The following is a 19556-nucleotide window of genomic DNA, read 5'->3' as shown; positions in this document are numbered from 1 at the left end:
GGTGGGAATGTCACGGGTGATGGCTAGAGCCAAAAATACAAGGAATAAGAGCATGCGGGTTACCCTGAGCCCTGGGGAGGGGAGAGGCAGAGGCGCCATCAATCACCAGCGGCCAGGGAGTGAACTGAAGCCTCCAGAAAACCCCAAGGGGCCGGGTCTGGAGCGCTTCCCGTCCGTGAGCCTGTGGAGCTGTGGGGAGGGCCACATACCCTGCCCTTCCCCCACACCTGCCTCTCTAAGGCCTCTTCCATCTGGCTGTTCCCGAGTTACATCCTTTTATGATAAATTAGTCACCTGGTGAGAGAGAGAAGCATATGATGTAGACATACTGAGTCTGAAGTATCAAGAATTACTTAAAAGAACTCAAAATAGACCCCTCTGGGGAGGGTGTGAAAAGGAAAGACTATACTGTTTTTGTAGCAAATCTTTAGATGTGGTCTTCAAACTACATTATCTTTGATTAAAAAAAGAATAAAGAAAATTTTAAAAATCACTGCTAACATGCACTGTTGATAGTGTCGATCGAAGTTCAGGCTCCAGGAATGACCTGACACTCTGTCAGTCTCCACCATACCCAGCTGCGAGCCGGCTTCACCACCAGCATCTTCAGCCCAGAGCTCTAGCCCGAGACGCCGCCACCCACATCCCCGTGTGGACATCACCCGAGTCTTGCCGGCCTGCACCAGCTCTGAAACCAAACATCCCTCGACACCCCTTGTCTGCTGGCTCCTCCGTCTTCTCCCCGTGGAGGGACCACTCCTTGTCCCCCCAGGATGAACACACAACCGTCTCCAACAACGCAGGGTTTTACAGTGAGGCAGGCAAGCAGACACCAGAGGGTGGTTCCCCATGCTCTCAAAAACTCCAGTATTACCGGTCATATGATTCAAGGGTTTATTAAGTCATACATGCAAACATACTGCTAATCGCGTTAGCAAAAGGTCAATGTAAAAACACTCCACAATTCTGCAACTGTCAATTTAAAAAATTTTGTTCTAGTGGTTGAAAGGTCCAAGCTCGTATTCTTGCCAGTGAGTAAGTTGTACAGAACTTCGTTAGCACGAGCACGGGGTTGGCGGAACCTCACAGACCCCAAGGAACATCGTTAGGGCAAGGACAGGAAGCGTGTGCACGCGGTGAGGCGAGAGGGGTCAGTGTCGTTACTCACGGGGCAGTGTCGGTCATCTGGCCAGTGACGCGGAGGCTTACAGTTGAGGAGTATCTGAACTCACGTTTTTACACCTAGTTACTAGAAAACTAAGGAAAGCACTTTATTAGCTTTGAATAAAGCAACATGAAAACAGGAGTGCACTTCTACTAACCTACAAAAAAATTTTCTAATGCATATTCAGAAAGATTTTATAATACAAGGAGGCATATATTGCTCATTAAGAATGAGTTCTATAAGAAAAGCACTTACTAAGTTAGCAACTATGAGGATGACCAGGTCAAAGATGGATTAAATGCCCAATTTCAGAAGGGGTGGGCAGGTTTAAGGAAAAGCTTAAGAAAACACTCACTGATAATACCGACCTTTCTTCTTCATCTACCGCATTTGACAGAAATTAACCTTTTAAAACTTTTTACCCATGATGCTTTTAATAGTTTTAATGATTATGTGTACAGTGTAGTGTAAATTAATCTCCACATTTTGTCAAAATACTGTCTCCGCTCTTTGACCACAAGTGTCCCAGACACTCCACGCCAGGGCACCCACGGACAGAGCGGAACACCCCATCTCAGGGAGCACGGGATGAGAGTTCTGTTCAGAATCTCATGAAAGCTAAAACACTAACTCGTTTTTAAAAATCTTACTACAAAATCAAAAAGACTGATCCGAAGAGTGAGCTGTTGGCTCGTGCGCTCTGACGTACAGTACAGTGTTAGGGAGTGAACGTGGGCAGCTGCCGTGACTCGTTACACGCAGCGTTTCAGGAAGGAGGCTGTGCGCGCTCTTCTCGCCTGAAACTCGTCAGCGAGGGTCTGCACCTCCCGCCTCCAAAGCTACAGTCTCTTCCAGACAAAGGTCTTCCCACAGCTTGGCGCTCAGTGTTCTTAGCCCAACAATGCAACTTAGTTCACAAGGTATTTTGGCAACTCTGAGCAAGAATAGGGGCTTTGAAAAATAAGGCTTTAAGGAAGCTTGTCATTTTAGGGCTGAACTTTAATAGAATGTGAAAGTTTGAACTCTTACACTTTAAACAAACAAAACCTAGAAATTACTGATTGGTTCAAAACGGTTTTATGGAAAAACTAATCTGTAACAAAAACTTGGCATTGAGTGCGAAGGCTCCACCATTTGAGCAAAGCAAACAAAGGGTCCTGGGGGCAGACGGTGGGGGGCGGACGTTCACAAGAGCAGGCACTTCCTCTTCCGCTTCTTGACGGGGGGCGGGCAGAGAACTGCGCGGATCGCCTCATCAAACACTGTCTTGAGGCCCCGCTGCGTGAGCGCCGAGCACTCCAGGTATTTGACGGCACCTGTGGGAAACACAGCCTCACGCTGGGATCGGGGCGCGGTGTCTCCCCCTCCCCACCCTGTGCACGGAGGGCCCTGCTTGGCCCGGTCGATCCCCGAAGGCAGGCCAGACCCTGGGGCCACTGCCCAGGTGGGACTCCAGCCTCCACCATGGAAACAAGAACGGGGGAAGCATGCGTGACAATGGGGTCTCCTACCGATCTCCTTGGCCATGGCCAAGCCCTGCGGGTAGGTGATGGGCGTCAGCTTCTTCTCCTTCAGCTTCTCGATTGTGTCTTTATCGTCCCTCAGGTCAAGTTTCGTCCCCACCAGGATGATGGGTGTGTTGGGACAGTGGTGTCGCACTTCAGGGTACCACTAGGCGCCAAGACAGGAACGAGTCACCACTCTCCTTCAGGAACCCCCTCGTCTGAACTGCACCGCACAGGGCCCAGCTGTGCCCACCACCCGCTCCATCACTGCATCCCCTCCACCCGGCTCACTGCTCCAGAATCACCGCCGGGCTGTGGCGGGACGAGCAGCCTGGGCCTCGGGACCCATGACCCCCCTGGACAGCTCTACTCAGTGACAGAGGGGAGGACCGCCCCCAGCCACCTGGTTTCCAGTAAGACGGGCAGAGTTCCTAAGTCATCGCAAAATCCACCCCCCCCGCCCCGCATTCAAACGATGAGCACACAGCTATCCCGACCCAGGCCTCAGCTCTGCTGCTGAGACTCCTAACCAGACACACCCCTGGGCCCACCTGAAGGGCCTCACACCCCCCAGCTTCACTCAGCTCATGAAACATGCCAGAGTATGAAGTATGGACATTTTTATTACACCAATTCCAAAGTGCTTCATTATTTTCACAAGGAGCACAGCACTTCTGAATCAGACCCTGAATCTTCAGCACACAGCGTGCTCAAGGCATACACCTAAAAAGCCTATTACCTATATCAAAATCTGCCTAAGCAGCAGAATTAAGTAACTGAAAGTTTCTATACTTTTTAATATTTCTTCCCAAGACTGACATTATGTAACTGAATATTTTCCTAAAAAATCCCACTTACCTTTGCACGAACATTTTCAAATGATGCAGGACTCACAAGAGAAAAGCAAATTAAGAATACATCCTATAAAAAGAAAACACAAGGAGCTGTTGGGAAGAGTCCACAGCGAGCAAGGCGCTTTGTTTCTCAGTGCAGCTGGGGGCGGACCACGAGCCCAGGTCACAGGCGGCACACAGCGGCCTGGAGCCTGCCCTCGACACCCCCTAGTGCGGCCAGCCCCCCAGACCAGAACCAGCGCGCGAAGCGGCTGTCACGGGGAGGAGAGTGGGGACAGAATACGCTCAGTTACTCAGTTATGCTACAGAGCGACATCCAATCCAGACTCCAGGAGGCTCTGGCCCACCCTTCCCACTCCCACGGGAATTAACAGGGCGCTCAGTTACTACATACGGACAAGGTCAAGTGTCAGGGCCCTACACCAATATTTCTATTTAAAACGTTAGCTACAAATGGCATGCTTTTCACTAAGCTCCCTACCAGAATGTTAAGGACATTTTCACAAGGTCACAGGGTTCCAGTTCAACTGCTTCTTACAAACTGCCGTCCACCCTGGCACCAAGGCCAGGCGCCCCTCGGGGAGGAGGACAGTCTGGGGCGGAGGCAGCGTCTCGCTGGCGGTCAGAGCTCCTGAGGCCAAGCATGGCCTCTGGAGAACCTGGAGTGAATTGTGGAAGGGCCGAAACTTGGACGACCCTGGCGCTCCAGTGCTCAGCACTCCACACTCCCACTGTGGGGGGCGCAGGTCTGATCCCTGGTCAGGGAACGAAGACCCCGCATGTCGCATGGCTCCCCAAACAGTGAAATTTAAGTATCTACCTAAATGCCTAAGAGTTTCTAAGATGGCGGGTTTCTGAGACATTTCCCTGGAAAGCTATGCTACGTGGTGAATGGACACAGTCCCCATGCTCACGCCTCCTCATCCAGTTGACCTCTTGCGCCTGAGGGGAAGGAAGAGCATCCCACAGCAGCTTCTCACGACGACACTGAAAGGCCAGCGCATGCACGAGCGTGTCCGAGAACCACCGACACCCGGGCTCATCACCACACCCCCAAGCAGGGACGGGTGAGCTCCCCAGCACGCAGCCGCGCCCCACAGGCCCCGCACCAGGCACCAAAGTGGGAGAAAGGAAGGAGCGCCCGCCGTGGGTGAGTCCTGCTCCCTCCAAGCACTGGGGCTGGGTGAGCCGCAGGGGGGGGGCCCTGCACGACACCCCGCCTGGCCCTCGGGAGGGGCAGGAGGCAGTTCCCGGACTGCTGGACTGCAGCCAGAAGGCAGGCTGTCCCGCAAACCCCCCACCTTGAGTAGATCAAACAAAGCACTCAAGGCATGTGAGGCTCAACAGGAAATCCTGGGAAAACTAAGTGACCCGAGAGAACAGGCAAAGCTTGAGGCTGAAGTCGATCCAAAGTTTTACATACGGCAATCGGCTTGTCTTTGCCCCTGGAAGGTATTTCCTTACCATACGTTTCTCCAACCTAGTAATGCACGAGAACTTTGTTTGAGTTTAGTAAAAAGCGAGAAGCCAATATAACCCACCACCTATTCTTCATCCGAATCCTGTCTCGACCCTCCCAAGGGACCCAAAGCACATGCTGATCCAGCGCACCCATGACGCCAGGCGCTGCTGAATCACTCCATCGCCCTGGCCCACGGGGCACAAGGAGGTGCTCAGGAAGGTCAGAGACAGGGGAGACCCAGGGCAGGAAATCCTGGGTGGGGGACACACAGAGAGGTGCCCACCAAGCCCTGGCTTCTGCTCAGTGTGAAAGGGGCATCCTTCCCTCAACAAGGGCGCCCGTGAGCGACCGTACACCCTCCAAGCTCCCAGGCCAGGTTCTCAGACACGAGCCCAGCTGAAGCCAGCAGGAGAAGTGCCCATCTGTACAGCAGGCCTCCCGGCCGGGACACTATCCTAAAAGGTGGCCGGGTCTGAGGGACGCGACCTCGCAGGGTGCAGCTCAAACCCAGGGACCTGCTCTGCTCAAAGAACAGTGCTGCTGTCCCGAGCACATGGCGGGCCCACCTGAAGTGACCGCACTGCCAGTGTTTGTCACCAGCCTTTAACTCACTCCTCTATTCCCATAAAAATGGAAAGACTTGCTCTTCAGTAAAGAACCTGGAATTCTCGAATCAAAAGAAAGGTAGCTGAGACAACTATTGTAATTTCATCTCCCCTAGGCTTCTCTGATTTACCATCTAGAGCGAACGTCAGTTTCTCTCACTACCCTGATTTACTTACTCCATGGGCTCTTTCGGAAGCCTGGTCCTCGAAAAGCCTGGACGTGACGCCAAAGCTTCACAATGACGCGGGGACTCACGAGGTCGGCCCCCCCAACACTCGGTGTCAAAACGCCCTCTGCGACATCTGCCCTACCCTCTCCCACTCTTCAGAACATCTTTCTGATGGAGGAGAGATGCTTTCCGTCCTACATTAGTTAACATGCCATCCGCCTGCTCCTTCCTGCTTTCTTTTTCTGCCTGCAGCCCAAACACGGCTGGAAGAAAGCCCAGCGCTTCAGACAACTAAGGCTCAAGCGTCCCGCTGGCCCTTCCGAGTGGGTCAGAGCAGAGTCGAGGATAAGCCAGAGACAGGCCTACAGGACGAACAGCTAAACCAGAGACCGGGTGTCATTTATACCAAGTTCAGAGGTTTCTCTTTGCCAAGACAAAATCCAGTGCCAGGCTGCAGGACACCCAGCCCAAAGGAAGGAGACCTTTCAGGCCCCAGTATCTCAGCACTCAGCGGCTCCCCCTGTAACCAAGACAACCTGCTCATCCTCCGAGGAGTCAGGCAGGCTGAGCTATAAAACCAGCTGGGGGCTCGCCCCCAGGCACCTAAGCGGGTGGGTCACACACTGGGGTGCAGGCATCCATAGGAAGTGGTCCACTGCCCTCCCGAGGCGGATGTGGGAGGTCCAAGTCCAGGCCCCAGGAGGACAACACCCGCTTGGATTTCAGGCCCCACTCGCTGAAGCTTGATTCCATCGGTCACTGATCTCGTGTGCTCAGCACACACAGTGCAAATCTTGCCAGATCACCTTGGACTCACTGCCTCCAAGAAAGAGGCCACACCCATCCCTGGACCTCCTGAGTCACAGGAGGCAGTTCTTTCTCAGAAATGACCTGCCACCTTCCAGATGGATCCAGTTGATTGAGGATCCTACTCTACCCCTGGAGAAGGAAATGGCAACCACTCCATGGACGGAGGAGTCTGGCGGGCTATGTAGTTTGTGTGGTCGCAAGAGTCAGACATGACTTAGCAACTAAACCAGCCAAGCAGCCTACTCTACCACTCAATGCAAATCCCACTGAAATCTGGACTCAGCAAGGAGCCACTTGGTATAGAGTACTTCGCTAAATGTACTAAGGAATTCAAACTTTTTTGGTGATTACTGGCTCATTTTTAACAGATAATCACAGTTCACTTTTACCCACAGGTTATCTGAAAAGCCAGCCAATTCAAGCCTCCCAGTTCATGGGTTTTGATTTTTGCTGACCACTGCTCGCGGAACTCAAATAAAGGACAATCAGCAAAAACCTATAGGTCGAAGAAACTGTCCTTGACTATTCCTCTAGCAGAAAAGCAAGTGGAAAAGACAATGACTTCTGCTTAGAAACAGCCATATTTCAAACACAAAAAAACAAGCTTTGGGTAGACTAGAATGAATTCATTCTTTTCACTCACACTCACTTCTCAGAACAAAGGGATACTTAAATCAGTCTCGAGGCAGAGGCCGGCCCTCTGAGGGACGCCTCCCTGATCCTGAGCCCTCCGAAGATTGCGTGTTGCAGCCTCCCTCATCCGGACGTGCCTGGGAACTGAGGGGGCCTCCGGCTCCGCCAGCCCAGCTGCACAAGCACAGGGAGGGACCCAACGCAGACACACATGCCCAGGACCGTCCCAAGGGCTCCACCTACACCTCACCCAAGCCTGCAAGGGAGCAGGGCGGGGTTCAAGGTGGAGACACCCGCCCCAACACAGGTGGGGGGCGGAGGGCAGGGTCTGAAACCCAGGAATTTGCTCAACTGCCTCTGTGCAAACTGCCCCAGCCAGGTAGCCACAAAGTTGTCTTAAAAAGCACTTTTAACACAAAGGAGAGACAAGTAACAAACAAGAAGGAAATAGCACAAGACAACTGCTTATTTAGAGAAAACTGGCTTCAGACCACACATCCACCAGCTTACTGGCCTAACTGTAAGCAGCCGGTAATAGAGACCAGCTAGTTAGCTGATGTGCAGGCAAGCCCAAGCTAACAGCTGTCGGGCTGGACACAGCGGACACGTTATAAAACTGCAACTTCCACTTACTTAAGAAGATTTAGGTTCTAAAGCTGCAAAAATATATTTTATAGAAAAACTATTAAATTGATAGGATTACTTACTAACTTGATCTAAAGAAGCCTTCATCTTCACTGCTTAACTTGCTTCTGTGGTACAAAACCGTCACAAAGCAAACTAACCTGGAAGCTAACTGTTCTTAAAACAGTTTTGCCAAAACAAAGCAGCACCTGTTTTGCATGGCTGTGTCAAAACGACACGGAAGAACGTACTGCACACCACCAGAGTCGATAGTGAGGACACGCAAAGCGTACAAACAAGCAGGCAAAGCCCCGATTTGCATCTTGGCAAATACTACTGAAGTAATTCAATGTTATTTGTTATTACTCGGCATACCCAAAAGATGGCAATATAGGCAAATTGAGAGGTGGTATGAATTAATGAAACCGTCAGGACGTGTAAAGGACACTCTAAAATCAGTCGGGCTCCTTACTGTCTGCGGGTAGGACAGGGGGCGTAATCGGTCATAGTCTTCTTGTCCGGCTGTGTCCCACAAGCCCAGATTCACGGGTTTTCCATCCACCATGACATTGGCAGAGTAGTTGTCAAAGCTGCGGAACAGAGGGAAAACAGTTAACCTCCAGCCAGGAGCCAGGCACCCCTGGGGCAGAGCGGGGCCGGACAGCCAGGATGCCCGGCCCCGCCGGCAGATGCGCAGGGGAGGGAAATGGGAGCTGGGGTGTGAGGGCACGAGCTACTGAATTCAGCCTGGACAGGTCTCTGTTGGCATCAGAAACCTGCCTGCCCATGATGAAGAGAACGCTGAGGTCTCTCCCCAGGAAGAAATGCAAGTATCCAAACCCCACGGGCTGGGTGTTCCGTGCACACGTGAGTCGCCCTCAGTTAGGGGCACCCAGCAGGGCTGCCCTGGCCGTGTTTCCAGAACACCTCCTGCACCCCTGACCTGGGTGGAGGCTGGTCCCCAGCTGAGCCTTGGTAATCCACCCTACGACCTGTGTGCAGGGTCAGATCCGAGAAGCTATTGGGTAACGTTTTCAAAGTTTCACACATGGGTTTAAATTAATTTGAGGCTGCTACACACAAATGAACTACCTACAATAGGAGGAGGCCCAGAAAGCCTACAGGCTGACGGGGAGAAATAAGGAGGACATTAAAAAATTGTGCTGAGTGCCCTGAGTTCACTGACACCTGGCACCGTGAGGTAACCCGGGCACATGCCGAGCAGAACGTAATATGCTAGCCTTTAAAGTCAAGTCCCAGAATTGACTTTCACATACTTAAGACTAAAGCTTAGGATCTTACTACACTGTGACAGCAAAGTCATGGTCTGAGTAGGTTCCAGTGTGATTTATACAAGTTCGTGACCAAACCAGCTTTCATACAGAAAAGGTCTCATATGCTGTACTTCTTCAGTGAGGAGAGGAACTATTATTCAATAAGTGGTACAAACACGGTATAAGAATCTGCAAAAAAGAATCAGGTGCTTGCCTCTTACCATACATACCAAAAAATAAACTCCAAGTGAATGAAAGATAAAAACTAGAGCGATAAAAACCTTGGGGGGAGGGGAAACGAGGGAATATTTTTTAATAAGACATTAAACTCAGGGAAGAGGGAGAATGGCATATTTATATAAAAACGCAGAGAATATTGAGTTCAAAGACAAGTGAGAGACAGGGATAAGTATTTTTCATACACAGAAGTTCCATCAGTACAGAGAATTTCCAGTGGGAAAATAAGCAAGGGATTTGGACAGGCCATTCACAGAAGATTACACACGGACAGGAAACACAAGGTTTCAACCTCACCGGAGACCAGAAATGCAAATAACGCAGTCACTGTTTTCAGCCCACGTTCACCACAGTAGGTAGGAAAGGGCTGTTTCCGTCACCGCTGCTCAAAGGGACAGCATTTGGAACAGCAACCGTGTAGCATCTACTGAAACTTAAAACATCCCATTCCTTCTGATTTGCCACAGTTCCTCCAACAATCCATCACGTGTGCACAAAGACATGTGCAGTGATGTCTGCACAGCACTGTGCAAGTGGCCAGAGTCGGGCCCACCACAGGACCTCCGAGTCATCAGCAGCTCTACCTACACGTGGAGACGAGGGAAGTCCCCACCACAAATTCTGAACAGTGTGATGCGCCGTGGGAACGGAGCACCTCCGCCCCAGCGGGCAGTGAGGATCCTGGCCCCAGCCCGGACGCAGCCTCGGAAGCTCCCTGGTGACCATCAGCAGAGAGGCCCTTTTCCATCCCCACCCAAGTCTGCTGCCAAAAAGGGACCCAGCAGCTCAGCAGCTGGTCCGCCCATCCGCCCCCGCAGCCTACACCCACCACACACAGCCACACCCCCCACACACAGCCACACCCCACACACCCTGGTTTCAATTCCAAAGCCCAAAAGTCAACAATGACATGTAACCATTGGACTGCTCGCCAGAAAAGGCCAATTAAACCATAATGGACCTTTTGTTCCAGTTCCTTGACCCTTTACACAGAAAGCCACTTATGTGAAACTCTTACACTATCCAGTCTCTGAACTTCAAAGGTGGTTTAACTTTCATTTCCTAAATATCTGAAAATCAATTAGGAAAGCTGTGTGCTTTGTCATCATGCAGAAACTATATTAAAAAAGAGAAAGTTATTTTTTTTTAAGTCCAAATACGTTATAATTAGACCTCAGTGACTGAGAGGAAAATTAACCACTTCACTTAAGGATTTAGAAAGGGCAGAGCAGAGGAAAGGTCAATGGAATCCAAAAAAAACACCACACATTATCACGGACAAGTTAATCCCAGGTTAACTCAGGATACTTACACAGTGGGGATATATTCTCCAGGAAATGCATTGGTAGTGTAACTGATCAGGAGGCAAGTCTTACCCACAGCTCTGTAGAGACAGGGAGAAAAAAAAATGATGTAAGTTCCTTAGTCAACATAAGTGCAATCTTAGCTTTCATTATTCAGTGAAAATAACTTACAGAAAAATCAGGAAGTATACATCAAATATTAAAGCATTAAAGAAAACAGTTTCTAAGACCTTTTATTTAATACTATTTTTATCCTGAAATTTAAAGCAAACACTACTCAGAAAGGCAGAGTCTGGAGGCTTCACATTGTTTTCAGTTCTAGGTATTTGCACTGGTGGTTGAGAAAACAGTTGTTGGAAAGCACAAGGTTCAAGAGGAACGGTATTTTTAAATGGGAAGTCTTGGGAATTCCCTGGTGGTCCAGTGGCTAAGACAGCGCTGCCACTGCAGAGGGCCCGGGTTCAATCCCTGGTCAGAGAACTAGATCCCAGATGCTGCAGCTACGAGTCCACATCCCACAACTAAAGACACTGTGTGCCGAAACAAAGACCTGCTGCAGCCAAATAAATCGATACAAAAATAAATAAAATGAAAAAATAAAAAATAAACAAGTCTCTTCTGCGAACACCTCTAGAAGGCTTTCATCAAGAATCTGCAAATCGACTCTCAAGTTATCCGATGAATACTAACACGCAGACACAGCTGTCCTCTCAAACGTCCACTGTCTGCTGCCTCCGAGGGGCGGCTCAAACCCACCACCCCCTCAAGCCTTCCCTCTGGCCATCCGAGAGGCCAGGTCTCTAAGGAGAGCGCTTAGTCACCCACACCACACACCACAGCACCGCCTGCTAATTCCTCTGTATTCCTGTGCCTCCTCCCCACCTCCACCCTCAAATCGTACCATAAACTTTTGGAGCAAGCAGTTAACACACTATGTTCCAGACAGATTAATGAACGGCTCAGGGACGGTGGAGTAAATCTCCCAAACAGCTGTGAAGAGAACTAGCAGAGAGAAGCGCAGGAACACAGGAGGGCCTCCCACACACAACTGCAAGCCCGCCCGGGGCACCAGGGCTGTGAGGAAAGCCTCCCGACCACTTGAAAGGGGAATCCCCTGGTCGGGAAGCCCTTCTGAAGGAGGAAATGGCACCCCACTCCAGTATCCTTGCCTGGGAAATCCCATGGACAGAGGAGCCTGGCGGGCTACAGTACATGGGGGGGGGGTCGCAAAAAAGTAGGACACGTATTAGCAGCTGAACAACATCATCACCTGAACGTTAGGTTGATCACAACAGGTGTGTGCATGCTAAGTTGCTCAGTCGTGTCCGACTCTTGTGCCCCCATGGACTGTAGCCCACCAGGCTCCTCGATCCATGGGATTCTCCAGGCAAGGATACTGGAGTGGGTGGCCATGCTCTCCTCCAGACCCAGGGATCACACCCATCGGCTCCTGCATTGCAGGCGGCTTCTTAACCACTGAGCCACTGCAGACACCTAGCCGACACCCAGTCTCCAAACTGTGCAACACCCCCACGGTGGCTTTGGGGGCTTCTGAGTCCCGGGCCTCACTCACCAAACAAGCGCTCTCACAGGCCCGGCTCCCTGCGCTCCGCTGTGGCTCACCAAGGCCATCAGACACACTGGCGCACAGGAGTCCTAAGACTTTGCTGTTCAATCTCGACTACTATCAATCAGGACAACCATAAGGAAGTTACGTGCTTTCCTATTTTCCTTACACTCTTAGCTTAAGGCAAAAACCTCTCAACAAGGGCAGATTACAGGCCCGGGCGGTCCTGCCAATACTTGCTTCACTCATAACATTACTAAGGCTTAACAAAAGCTGGAACTCCCCCACCCCAAAGACCTCACAGTCAAACATGACATCAGGGGCTTCTGTCCAACTCCTAAAGGCTTTCTAAACAGAAATGACTCACTGGCCATACATTTTGTTAAAAGCTTAGAGTGTTAAAAAAATAAAAAGAACTCAAATGAGTAGGAGTCAGATTCAAAGTCACTGCCCAGATGTGTGACCCACAGGCAACTCTACCACTTACTAGCTGAATTTTTTAAGTTTCAGCTTCCTTATGCCTTGGTTTCCTCAGCTGTAAGATGGATGCAAAACTACCGACCTCAGCCCAAAACTACTGTGAGCACTGATTCAATTTCAGCTACACCAACAAACCACATGGTATGCCAGGAAGTATACTAGGTGCTAAAGATAGTGTCAGGAACAGGATCTCATGGGACTTAGGCAGTTTTAGTACGCTAAAAAATGAAACACGTGTTCATTACATAACATTTTAGATGTGATAAGTGTTGTTAAAGATGTTCTGGAAATGTACAGCCCAGGGATCTAACCTTGTCTTGGGGGCAGAGGAGGCTGCAACATCACTGAGGCTGATGAGTGGGACACGAAGGGAGGAACATTCTAGGTAAAAGCAACAGCATGTAGGGAGGCCCAGACTGCAGGAGTCCAGTAAAACTGAAGGCTGAAGAAAGAAGGGGGAAGTAGCAGAGGGAAATCTGAGGAGGCTGTCATTTCTTCTCGAGACCTGGAACTTGATGGTACTTGGGAAGTGGCAGAAGATTTTTAGTTGCCAAGAAATCATTAGATTTGCATTTTCAGAAGACGCCTCTCTGGGCAGTGTGGGAAGAGGACTCAAGAAGCTGAGACTGGAGGGAGAAAACGAGGAAGCGGCTGCCGCTGGGTTTCAGGAACTGATGCTGTGGCCTGGACCACGGCGGGGGTTTTAGGGTGCAGAGGAGCGGGCTGTTCAGAGAGCTACCAGGACGGGAGGCAGGATAAACACAGCTCGGCCAGGGGCTGCAGTGCTAGCTGAGGAAGAGAGCGCACTGTTAAGGCTGTGAAGAGTGAGTATCTTTTCAAAACTCCAAGTGCTGTCATGTAAAAATGTTAATAGTCACCACCTCTTAATGTCACAGGGAAGCAGCTCCGAAGGTTTTAGTTTTAAATGCTGCGTTAAAAGCGTCACAGTTTCACTTCCAGATCCCTCCTAAGGCTCTGTTAAGTATGAGGAACAAAGCCATCACTACAAACACCAATTGTTTTAAATACGCCAAAATTCCTTTTCCTGAAACTTGATCTTCAGCTGAGGCTTCGTCTTTCAAAAGGCTCAGCAGTAAAGGACCCCAAGGTACTGGTATCACCTGATAGTAATTGGTGATTTTATTACCAATCATCCTTTAGATATAAACATGCATTCTCTAAGAAAATTAGTAAAGTATAAAGTTCTGAGTTTTAAATAAGTACATGTCCAACTTTTGATTTAAATGTTTACTTAATTTTAAAAACAGAGAAAAAGAGAAAGAAAAGGGTTATTTACCTCCCATTAGTGTTTATTCAATCCTGTTAAACACATTCCACAAATAAATGCTACAAGCTACAGGCCACAGTCATCGGCGACTCTGGACCGAGTCCCGCTTCTTCCGCAGGAAGAACGGGAGCAGCACCTGGTTAGTCTTCGACTAGACACTGCTGTGGGATTCTGGAAGCTACTATTCACTTAGGAACTTCCAATGTCATACACAGAACCACTCAGTTCACTCACTTTTTAATCCCCCCCCCCTTTTTTTCTTTTTAATCTTTGGAAAATGCTGTGACCCCAGAATGGGAGCATGAGTCTGCCAGGAGAATGTTCACGTGAGCGCTCTTCTCAAATTTAAGAAGTAGTTTCCTCATTTGTGATAAATAATCACAACTGCTACTAGCTCTTTTACTGGCTAGAAAGTTGACAAAGTAGATAGAACATACTTATTTCCAGGTTCTAAGTGACAGCAAGTCACCACAACATTTTAATCTAACAGGAACTGAGCACATTTAAGCAGGTGAAATCAACAAAGCTGGAAACACTGGCGATTTCCTCCCATTAAAATAGGGATGGACTACCCCTGGTGGCCCAGTGGTTAGGACTTGGCTTCCACTGCTGGGTGGCACAAGTTCCATCCCTGATCCGGGAACTAAGATCCTCACATGCTGCCTTGAACAGCCAAAAAAAAAAAAAAAACAGGAAACTCAAAAACAAGAAGATTCTGCATTGCATAAAAAAAAAAAAAAAAAACACCCACTGGTCTCTCCGTAGGACAGGAAAACCAGATTTCTCCAATAACTACTGTAACCTAAATAAGGAAGCAGTATTGCTGCCTGAAAGTACCTAGATCTTTTCTCCCAGTTTCACTGAGGTGTAACTGACACACAGCACTATGTAAGTTTTTTTTTTTACTATGTAAGTTTAAGGTGTTTAATTTCTATACATCAGGAAATGATTACCACAGTACGTTTACTGAACATCCATCATCTCTTAATGACCCAGCATAAAAGACATAGAAAATGTTTTCCTTTTGATGGAAACTCTTAGGATTTACTCTCTCAAGAACCTTCATCTATTAAGGTACAGCAGTGTTAATTATCATTTGCTACACTTCATCCCTAGCACTAATTTATAACAGGAAGTTTGTTCCTTCTCACCACCTTCTAATCCCCCGACCCCTAAGAATACCTAGAATCTTAAGAACAAATTAACAGAACAGGATGGATCATAAAATGATGCTGAAGCTGAAGCTCCAGTACTTTGGCCACCTCATGCGAAGAGTTGACTCATTGGAAAAGACTCTGATGCTGGGAGGGATTGGGGGCAGGAGGAAAAGGGGACGACAGAGGATGAGATGGCTGGATGGCATCACGGACTCGATGCACGTGAGCCTGAGTGAACTCCGGGAGTTGGTGGTGGACAGGGAGGCCTGGCGTGCTGCGATTCATGGGGTCACAAAGAGTCGGACACGACTGAGCGACTGAACTGAACTGAATACTTATTGCATTAATGAAAGACCCTGAATGAAAGTCCTCTATTTATGCTGAGAAATGGGGTTTGGGGACTCAACACTAATCCTAAATGTATAATTACCCAGAGAGTAAGCTCAGAAATTGTATGGTTTTAGCAGTTTAGTGCTACCAAAACACAAAACCCTAGCTGCAATGCCCCTGACGTCCTGCCACCAACAGGAGACATCCCAACCAACTAACAGAAGGCCAGTCGTTATCACCGTGGAGACTCCAAAAAGTTCAGATGCTAAACACTGAAGTTACTAGAACACTCAAGGCTGAAGATGTCACCTCTCACGGAGCTTGAATCCGAAGCGGCCATTACTAGAGAATGTCCTAGACCATCCAGCCTAACCCTGGGGTAGCTGATTACATGTGTCGGCTAAGGAAGCAGAGTTCAAAATCAGGAATTCATATCTGCGGATTACCCCCCTTCTTCCAGAATCAACTTCTGTTATCAAATCCTCTTAAACTATTGCCCCCAAATAGAAACAACTTCCCATGAGATACAGCGAATAGAGCAAACTGTCAATTACAGAATCTAACAGGTGGGTATGTGAGTGTTCCACGCATTATTCTTTCAACTTTTCCATGTTTGACGTTTTTCATATTAAGAAGTTGGAGGAAACAGTCCCATCTGGTGATATGTGCTAACTGCCCTGGGAGCAGGATTCCAGGTAAAACACCCCCTTTGCAGGAAGACTACAATTACACGTTAGAGCTTCCTGGTGATGTAGAGGCGAGAAGGTACAAAGATACAGCTGACTAATGCAAAAGACAGTATAAACAGTGGCTTGAAGGTTTCTCAAAATGGACTCCTGACACTCTTCCACTGAACCTAACCCCAAACATTTAGCTGGCATTATCACCTGAAATTAAAAAAAAAAAAATTATAATACAATATAATTGTACCAACCAAGATCAAATACTAAACGTAAATTTGGGATAAAAACACACAAAGGCAATTCACGAAGAGCTGAAACAAACTCTTGGATCACACCACAGCTGCTTGTTCAATGAAGTGGGCAGGAGCCAGGAGTGTACATTCCTATCAAGATGACATCATGGAAGGCATTTATCAAGCTCAACTAAAAAAAATTCCTGGACAGCAATGTCTAAATTAGACACTGGGCTGGATAGACCTCTAGCGCCATCTGGAATAAAATGGTGGGGGGGCGGGGGTCAAGTCACTCACCCCCAACCCCAAATCAGTCAAAAAAAACCCACAATTAAAAATTCATAAATATTTGAATATGAGATGCTGTCTCACCCAAGTAAAGCTGAGTGAAAATTGAGGGACAGAGGTCCCCCAAATTAGTCACAAAACCTGTGTTCAGAAGGACAGACTCAGGCTTCATGGAACAATTAACAGAATTAAAAAGTATCAAAACTTATCTCACATTTTATACTCAATACCAACTGAATTGCTGTACAGAAAATAATCCATTAGAAGAATATAGGCTAATTGGTGCTAATTATAACACAGGACAGCCTTTAACCATAATTCCCAAGAATATTTTTAAAATAAGGAAGCTTGCAATTTGTGGAACCTCAACGAGTTTGCCTTCCCTGTTTAAACTGCCCCAATTGCCTGAAATTCCACAACATTAAGCAACTTCTTCCCCTCACAAAATTTAGACCTGCACTTTACAGCTTTAACAGTTTTTAAACAAAATATTCCTACAAGGAATATATTTTATTCAGACAAAAGCAGAAAAAAAAATTTTGGTGGAAAAAGTATCATCTAGATTGTTCACTGAAGCAATATTTGCTCTGTGTTCACCAATAATTTAAAGTATTGATAACACAGCTCAAGGTTTTTGTTTTTTTTTTTCATAAAGGTACATTTCACTTCTAATGTCAACATCAATGTTCAAATATAGTATTGAAAAACTGGCAGAGGTGGTTTCCCTGGCAGCTCAGTGGTAAAGAATCCGCCTGCCGACGCAGAGGACAGGGTTTGATCCCTGGTCCGGGAAGATCCCGCATGCTGCGCAGCCGCTAAGCCCAGGCGCCACAACCACTGAGCCTGCGCTCTGGAGTCGAGGAGCCGCTACTGAAGCCCGAGCACCCCGACTGGAGAGCGCTCCCCCCAAAAACTAGAGAATAGCCCTCAGTGCAGCAGAAGACCCAGCACAAACAAAAATAAGCCATTTTTAAAAACTGACAGAAAACTCAAGGCCACTCTCTTCCCAGAGCACAGCAGTACCTCAGAGTAATAAAAACAGCAATAATAATCAAGAAATACTAAAAAAAAAAAAAAGAAAAAAAAAAGAAAAAGAAAAAGAAATACTGACATCTGGCACTCACCAAGCACTGGGGAGGGGCCAGGCACCTGTGAGGCACTGACTTACTATCCAGTACCTTGTTGAATCCTCCCATTTCCCCCTCAGGCACCTCTCTTGGGGTATGTGTGATCTGCTCAGGGTTGCCCCCCAAGTGGTGAGGTGGGGATTTGACCCCACAGGAGGCATTCAACAAGTATCTGACCAGATAAACAGGCCGATGCAAACAGCAGAGACCCACAATCTGTACCTATGATTCAGTAAACTGACTATATCCTGTGCTTTTATTTCTTGTATTTTTAAATCTTTCAAAGATTATATTCTAGGGTTAGATAACGGACTATCAGCGCTTTGACTTTTTAAAAAACTGGCATGAATTACTGATCGTGCATTTTTTAACTTTTAAAGGAAATCCAGTTCATTTACAAGGTGTTCCTAAGACGATGACATATGTTATACTTCAGCAGCAGCAGGATCAAAACTTCCCTTAAATGCATTTAGTGATTCCACCCTTAAACCAATTAACTGAACATCCTCCCCACCCCCACCCCCGCAAAATTAAAGCTTTCTTTCAATGGGTTAAAAAAAGAACAAGCGCCATACATATTTCTACGTAGAAACTTACAATTTCTGATTATCTTGACAGAAGCATGAAGTGTTAATAATCCTTCACATTTGTGAGCCTGACAAACCACACAGAGGGCATCTTTAAAAAAAAAAATCAGTTGTCTGATTGTGTTCAGGGATCTGAATTAGATACAGAAACAAGTTCAAGTGTCTAATTTACAACGCTCTCAAGAAACCGAGATCTCGTAAATTCACCGGAGGCATAAAAGCACCATCGACCCTAATGACACGTTTGGGGAACAGGGATTCCACGACTCTCCAACTTTACAAGACTCCAAATAGGTGCCGGTTGCATTCTGACTTTGTTGCAACTGGTAGTAACTCTTGGAGCCTCCTTGTTAACGCTCCTCTACTCGAGCAATGCTGAGACGCACAATTTTTCTGGGATCACACTGAGATTCTTGTTCCACGGGGAGGAAAAAAAACTGCATAAGACAAGTCTTGTCTCCCTCGAGGGCCTGGATCCACCACAGACAGTAATGAAAAGAACGGCCTTGAGTCACAGGGCAGCCCGGCTCAGGGAGCCTGTTCTACGACATCCCATACCTAATGCATGAAGCAGAGACCAATTTTTTTTTTTTTAATGATCCCATCACGTTCAGAGAAAGGAACAGTCTTAATCACACCCAGTTCCTCGCAGCTAGAAATCCTAAAAGTTTCTCCACCTTAATAGCAACAGTCACTTTTTAAAAAGTCAGAAAAGTGTCTAAGTATCAGCGGAAGGCACCCCCTGGTAAATCAGTTGAGGGTCCCCACACCAGCCCGTGCGTGCACAGACTCCTCCAATACGACCGACCAGAGGCCGCCGGGACCCACGGAAGGTCTCAATGCAGCTCGAGAGGTTAATGGGAAAACCAAGAGAGGATTCTATTTTTTCTTTTCTTTTTTAAAGAAAGGCAACTCCCTGAACCCACCCAGTCTTCAGGCAAACGAGGGTGGGTGGCGGCGCGGGGCGAGCTCTGCCGGGCGGTCAGCGGCCCGGGAGAGAGCGGGAGGGTGGAGTTCCCTTTCCCTCCCGCCGCCGACCGCCGAGTCCCTCCCTCCCCCACCGAGAAGAGAGCGCGAGCGAGCCGGAACCAGGCCCGCGCCGCCGGGTCCTGCGGAGGGTGGCGGCTCGCGCCCCCCGGCCCGCGCCCCTGGCCCGGGAGAGGCCCGGCCGGG

General features: G+C 48.3%; 1 protein-coding gene across 1 annotated transcript in view; it reads right to left on the bottom strand.

Annotated features, from left to right (window-relative positions):
• Positions 1-880: 880 nt before the first annotated feature.
• RAC1 (Rac family small GTPase 1) overlaps positions 881-19556 on the bottom strand; it is a 19299-nt gene continuing 623 nt past the window's right edge. The window contains exons 2-6 of the mRNA XM_040231186.1: positions 10652-10724; positions 8301-8418; positions 3529-3591; positions 2677-2836; positions 881-2481 (exon numbers count right to left, since the gene is read on the bottom strand). Coding sequence (XP_040087120.1) covers positions 2351-2481; positions 2677-2836; positions 3529-3591; positions 8301-8418; positions 10652-10724 — 545 coding nt within the window. The 3' untranslated portion in view covers positions 881-2350. The remainder of the gene's footprint in view (positions 2482-2676; positions 2837-3528; positions 3592-8300; positions 8419-10651; positions 10725-19556) is intronic.

The sequence above is a fragment of the Oryx dammah genome, unplaced genomic scaffold (assembly GCF_014754425.2).
Source record: "Oryx dammah isolate SB20612 unplaced genomic scaffold, SCBI_Odam_1.1 HiC_scaffold_2, whole genome shotgun sequence".
NCBI classification, from domain to species: domain Eukaryota; kingdom Metazoa; phylum Chordata; class Mammalia; order Artiodactyla; family Bovidae; genus Oryx; species Oryx dammah.
This window is presented reverse-complemented; position numbering and strand designations above follow the sequence as displayed.